A 6,792-nucleotide genomic window follows, 5' to 3' on the forward strand; every position below is an offset into this window, starting at 1 on the left:
ATATATATATATATTTCATTTTACTACTAGTAGTATCTGAGTTAGCTTGCACGCACATCTCGACTACTCCATTAAGTACCTCTATCCAACAAAAATTAAACGGATGGAAGAATTCACTTAGTGTTTTCTCAGCTAGGATTGGAACCTTGTTAGATTGAAATTTAAAGTCATAAGTTTCAACATTTTACATAGTTGTGGCATATGCATACATTCCTGTAATAGCAATTTCCAAAGTTTCCACTTAAACATATCCCCACCAAAAAAAAAAAAGGAAGAAGCAAAAATAGACACCAATAACAACTCAAAACATCAACTGTACTTCTTTTTAATAAAGATTCAATACCATTACTATATATTATACATGAAATATAGAAGCAAACACAGCAACCTGTTAATCCAAACAACGAAAAAATCTGTACTGCTTTAAAACATCAGTCTGTACTACTTTTTTGTTGTGAAGATTCAACACTATTACTAGTATATATTATAAATGAAATATAGAAGCAAACAAAGAAACATGTTAACTAAAAATCATTGCTCCAAAAAAAAAAAAAAAAAAGGATAAAGATTTTGGTGTAATTATACATACAATCTCAGCCGCTGGAGAAAGAGAAAGACGAGGTGGCAACAGAGAGAGGGTTTGGCAAAGAATTAACACTTCCAATTTGGGCTCCATTTGTTTTGTTTTCATCAATAGCCCACTTGGAGGAATTTGGGCTATGGGTCAAGTGGGCCTTAAATTATAGCCATTTGGGCTAGAAGGATATTGGGTTTTGGGTCTGGCCCAATTAAGGCCCACTATGATGCCCGATGGATCATTTAACAAATGTCCCTTTTTTGGGGTGGCCTTTTTTGCTCCTCAAATGTGTGGTCTTTAATTTTAGTCCTTCAGTATTTTTGGTGCAGTATAATTTAAATTTTGCTATGCATATTTTACGTTTAACTTCGGTATATTATCATAACATTTACACAATTACGCCGGACAAGTTAAAACTTTCAACAGTCAACATAATATGAAAAAAGGCATAAGTATATATTTCGCTCGGCAAAGTTTACTTTTAGCTCGACATATGTATCGTAACATTCCACAAGTTATGCCGGATACGGCAAAACTTTCAACACTTAACATAATTTGAAAAATACTATAAAACTTATGCGCATAACTTAATTCTTACAGAACTTGTGTCAAGCAAGGCAAAAGTTCTGTTTCTGAGATAAAATGTTACAGATCCTATGCTGAGTGAAGTAAGTCTGAATATTTTCGCTAAATGAGCAGCAGGGGCTAAAATTATTAAGCAAGACAAAAATTAATGACCAGTACATTTGAAGGATAATCCGTACAAAAATTACATAATTTATTACGTAATTATCATTAATTAATACGTATGTTCATATCAACTCACTCTTAACCGCGGTAACTTTTGTTAAGCTGGTGTAAACGATGAGTGTGAGTAAGTTTTTAAAATGATTATCATTTTCTCACATATGTTAATGGGCAATAGTATTGTGTGGTTGTTCCCATAGCATTGTGTGAAGTTGAGAAGATATTCAAGCCAATTTCTACTTAAAAGCGGAAAAAAATAAAAGGAAACTTTTTTCTTTGTTGGTTTTCGAGTGTTATTGGGATTTAGATCCTTTCTAGGAAAGGATTAGATCTAGAAGTATAAATACATGTTAGCTAGGATTTATTATGTAGGACAGAACATAGAGTATAAGAGTATTCAATCTTGTAACTTACTTTCTCACTTGATATTAATAAAAGTGCTCGCTGTTCTCCGTGGACTAGGATTACATCGATCCGAACCACGTTAATTAGTGTGTTTTTATTGTTTCTGCACTAACACATTGTCTAACCCTTAACAAAATTGTTGCACTTCATCTACAATTGTCGTAGTGCTCAGGTCAATTTGCACGTACCTTGATTAATTGATCGAATGGAATTTCCTTATACACAGTAATACACAAAGCCTTTGGAAAGTTCTTAGGTTAATACTCCCTCCATTCCATATTAAGTGACCATTTAGGCTTTTTATTTTGTTTCAAAATAAGTGACCTTTAGGATTTCAAGATCATTTTGAGCAGATTCTTCCAAAATTGCCCTTATTTAAATAATCAAGATTCATTAATTACTACTCAATACCCCATGTTAACTTAAAATATAATTAGCGGTAAGTTGGTAAAAATACTCCTAATTTTCTAGGAGTGAGCAATTTCTTAATGGGTGTGCATGAGCTAAAAGAGTTACTTATTATGGAATGGAGAAAGTAATGTTTTTTTCCCATAGGCTATACAATTAAATTGACTGAAATACCATGAGGATTAGCATATAATAAAAAGATTGTGAGGTTTGTCTTGGACCGCAGTAAAGTAGGCCTACATGGTTCAGTTTAAATCAGCTTTCTCCTAAAAATAAATTAAACTAATTAAGTCGATTTTTCAAATATTAAAATCAAATCAAATTAATTAAGTTGGTTTCTCAAACATTCAAACCAAATTAAACTAATTAAGTCAGTTTTCCATCTGTTCGGTTTTTGTCCATTTTATAGGTTGCTTATTTTGTTATTATATGCCTATCTTCATAATACTGCGACTACTAGCTACTTCTTTCCTTCTTTTTTGGTGCGGATATATTCTCAAAGGCAAACTGCAGCACGATTCGAAATTCGGTAAATAATGAGTATACCCCTTTAAATACCCTTTGCTTAAAAATCAGGCTCTTTGACAGCCGCACGATTCTCTCATGACGTGCGAGTTAACCGTACATCACCTCACTCTTATCACAGAATCAATCCTTGAGAGGGAGTTCAACTAAATCTCCTACGTTCAAAATTGTACTGTGTACATAGGTAATATATATATATATATATTGTTGAATCCATCTTATACAAGGGGAGCGTCAAGTTGTGTAGTGGCAAAAAGGCACTCAAAAAATGCTATAGGTTGTGAATTCAACTGCCAAGCGTGACATTTTAACAGATCTAGTGAAAACCCCGCCTCCGCTACTAGCTCTCGAGGCAACTATTAACTACATCACAAAGATGGCTGGTCACTGATGCTTTATTTCAAGCCTTGTCTACTGGGCCAAGCTCCCTTAGGATATACCAAAGGTGTTCAATTATCACGTGAAAGCTCCTTGTATCTAGTCAACAGACCTGCAAGACATGTCTTGATTTTTATTAGAACGTAAACACATAAATTTATGTTGCTCGGACTCCTAAAAAAAGATGTCATCAGGTACGTGTCGGATCCTGAAAAAGTAGTGCATTTTTTAAGGATCCGACATAGTCACACGGATGTGACAACATTTTTTTAGAACACAAGAAACATAGACGTAGGGACTAATATGTCATTAACTGTCACCAGAAACAATTTCATATCATCTTATCTTATCTTCAAAGCATAGAGAAGAGGGAGTAGTTAAAATTAGGCAATCAATTAGTGCCACTGATCTCAATTACTCAAATGTTCACAATTGATCTTAAAGCTTATACCACAATCAAGTTTGCAGCTACATGGAGATCTTCTCTAGGCATGATGTGTTTAAACAATACTTAAACAATGAAACTTTACCTCAACTCAGATAAAACAATAAAATAAAATAAGATGGTGTATATAAACAAAATCCAGAAAACACCTTCACTTGTCCCCTTTCCTTTCTTTTTACCTTTTTCTTTTGTTCTTTTGATAACTGTGTTTTCCATGACAACTTGCATGCACCTCGACTTATTACTGAGGAAACTCTACTTTTGTCATCCATTTTCATCTTCCACGTACCTCGAATATACTGATTGAATATTGAAATAATGTTGCTTCTAACATAGACATAAATTATTAATTCAATACCTACTTTATAAACTCAGTAAAATCCAATGTAGTATGCAGATAAAAACTATAAAAGACAGAAAGAATTTAGCTAACCTCATGCTGCTCCAAAATTCTGAATTCTGTCGCAGTCAGCAGTTAGACGGTTCCTGTTCCATTGTTGCAACATCTTTCGGGAAATGACCTTACACACGGAACACTGGCTGATCCTATTGACACAAGCAAAAAAAGGTCTCTTTTGCCTCTGAACATTTGTACAAAGGGGTGGAAAGAAGGCTGAGGCGGACAATACTAGCACGAAAAAATCTCTTAGATGAGCGGATGTAAATTTGGATCTATCGACAAAGCAATTCCATTCCGCTCATAGTCTCAATCCCGTATCCAATGAAAGTCGTACCATCTCTGACCAAGCATATCGACTAACACGGTCTTCGACGTTATATCGAGGCAGGGCTTTCAAGACGACACTTCTGATCAAATTCAGGCAAGATAAGAAAATTATTCTCTACGTTTATCTAAGATCATCTCAAACTTAATTGAAGTAAGGATGAAAAACAAGTAGAACAATAAGCAAAAGCAACAATAATTGAAGGAGAAGAACTAATTTACGCACAACAGGACTTAATTCCACTCTCAACTCAGCACCAGTACTTCTCGTCCTGTAAACATAAGTTGTCCTAAACACGTCATCATCTTGACGGAAAAATGACCTGAAAAGCTCATCAGGATCAAAATCATCACCAAAATTATAGTCGTGCCCGGTTCTTCTCCTCATGTCACTAACATTATGCTGATGCCGACTATACATGAATTCGTCAGCATAACCCGTCTCATCATATCGTCTCCTCAAACCATCATCGCTCAAACACTTAAACGCCTTCGCGACTTTTTTAAACGCGTCTTCAGAACCTGGAGCCTTATTTTTATCAGGATGAACTTTCAACGATAGTTTCCTGTATGCTTTCCTAATTTCATCAAATGGACAACTTTTCTCCAAACCAAGAATCTCATAATAGTCTTTTTTACTCTTAATTCTTTTAATCAACTCAACATGTTCCTCTCTGTAATTCTTCACATCACCTGTCTCATTTTTCACACTAGCAACATCATTTTTAACCTCGCTGAAGTTACCACGATTCGACGAATCAAGATTTTCACAAGCAGTCAAAAGATCATCCACTGCTAGACTTTTATTAAGGCGACGCGCAATTCCAATAAATTTAAGCGCTTTGTGCCTATTGCCCGACACTATTGCTTCCTTAGCAATATCAATGCATCTTAAAGCCTCATCTTTGTTACTATCCATTGTAACTTTCAGCTCATCAGCTTCAACTACAATTCCTGAAATTGAAATCAGGCTACAATTAGTTAGCCTGAGAGCAGCGGTGGAGCCAGGAATTTGAACAAAGGAGATTAAAAATTCAAACTTGCGAGGTAAAGCAATTTTTGAAGAACTACCTTTGATACTAATGAAAATTCACTTACGTCAAGCGGGTTCAAAAGTTCATATACATAAGCACGCACACACGAAACATAATTGTTTTTGCGCTATTTGTGCATGCAATACAACTTTTCAATGAAACAGATTCAATTGAACTCCCTTCCTTGACTATGACTAGGCCGGAGCCAGCCTTAAGGCTACGGGTATTTGTATTAAAAAGTTCATTCAATATGTATAAATGACTTATCCATAACTCATAAACTAAAAATCCAGACTCCGTTATTGCCTGAAAATATACACCAAGGATTTTATGATGATTCAACTTTTACAACCACGTACAATTTCTTTTCTCAGCCTTCGATTATGAGCAATATTCTCCTGACTTTAGATAGAAAAAAGATGTAGACGGATCCAAAATTTATTGTCATTGGATTCAAAACGGGTGTGATTAATTTTTCCACGTATGATAATTTTGTTTTTCATATGTATATATAGTTCGATGCAAAAACTATAGATTCGATTTAACCCCATGATGATAAACAATCCAATGTTATGTTTGGCAATTCAAAACACCTGCGGCAGAGTGATGTTGCACAAATATGATAATTGAAGAACATATATTGTACGTCTATATTACAAAAAAATGGTGAGATATTGAAATCAGGACGTGAATTTTATGGAATTGTCATCAAACAAATGTTCACTGATGGTTTTTAAAGGAGAAAAAGATAAAAAGGAACATTAGAATTAAAAGAAAGACCTTTCACCTTCTGTGGAAATTGAAGATGATGAGCTATGGGCGAGACAATAAGAGAGAAAATGTTGTGCCTGAAAAAAGATATTGATTTTTGAGAAGGAAAAATTGATTGCACCTTCTTTTTACCAACAACAAATAGGGAAAATTACGCTTGATGTCTGCTAGGAGAAAATATTTATGCCATGTAGCCTATATTTTGAGTTTGTTACCTGGTTTAACCCATATTTGCGTATAAACTCCTTTTATACACTTTTATTAAAGGTTGATAGATTATGTATAATGCTTCCCCCAAATATAATGCTGTATATTGCACTATGTGGCGTAATATTTTATGTTGGGTTGTATATATTCTAAAATTTCCCAAAAAATTTCCCTCCGTCTCAAAAAGATTGTCACGTTTCAGATTACGAGGGTCAAGCTAAGTAATGTGTGATGTGAATTCGGACATGATTTTTTTTTTTTTTTAAATATAAATTAGATAACAAGTACTATAAGTCACAATAGTAAACAATGCAAAATATTTAGGAAATATTTGAAAATATTATGGTCAAAGAAATATCCTTTGACTGTTCAAATAGTAATTAAGGCAATTGAAAGGAGTATAAGTTTGCTTAATATTTCTTTGGTTCCCCACCCGATGTCCATTACTCACACTGGGGCCGGAGTCCTAGCCAAAATCGGATTTGTGCCTAGAAGAGAGGGAAAATGTGATACCCCAGCTTAGGAGGAAAATCCCACATCGGCATAACACAGAAGAGGTGTTGGGTATATA

General features: G+C 34.5%; 1 protein-coding gene across 1 annotated transcript; it reads right to left on the reverse strand.

Moving 5' to 3' along the window:
* Nucleotides 1–2,825: 2,825 nt before the first annotated feature.
* On the reverse strand, nucleotides 2,826–6,138 carry LOC132642214 (chaperone protein dnaJ 49-like). Its single transcript, XM_060359472.1, has 3 exons — nucleotides 6,031–6,138; nucleotides 3,919–5,163; nucleotides 2,826–3,152 (listed from the first exon to the last, which is right to left on the reverse strand). Exon 2 carries the CDS (start codon nucleotides 5,126–5,128, stop codon nucleotides 4,355–4,357), a length of 774 nt encoding a protein of 257 aa, XP_060215455.1. The 5' UTR covers nucleotides 5,129–5,163; nucleotides 6,031–6,138; the 3' UTR covers nucleotides 2,826–3,152; nucleotides 3,919–4,354.
* Nucleotides 6,139–6,792: the final 654 nt, after the last annotated feature.

The sequence above is a fragment of the Lycium barbarum genome, chromosome 5, assembly GCF_019175385.1.
Source record: "Lycium barbarum isolate Lr01 chromosome 5, ASM1917538v2, whole genome shotgun sequence".
In the NCBI taxonomy this organism is placed as follows: Eukaryota; Viridiplantae; Streptophyta; class Magnoliopsida; order Solanales; family Solanaceae; genus Lycium; species Lycium barbarum.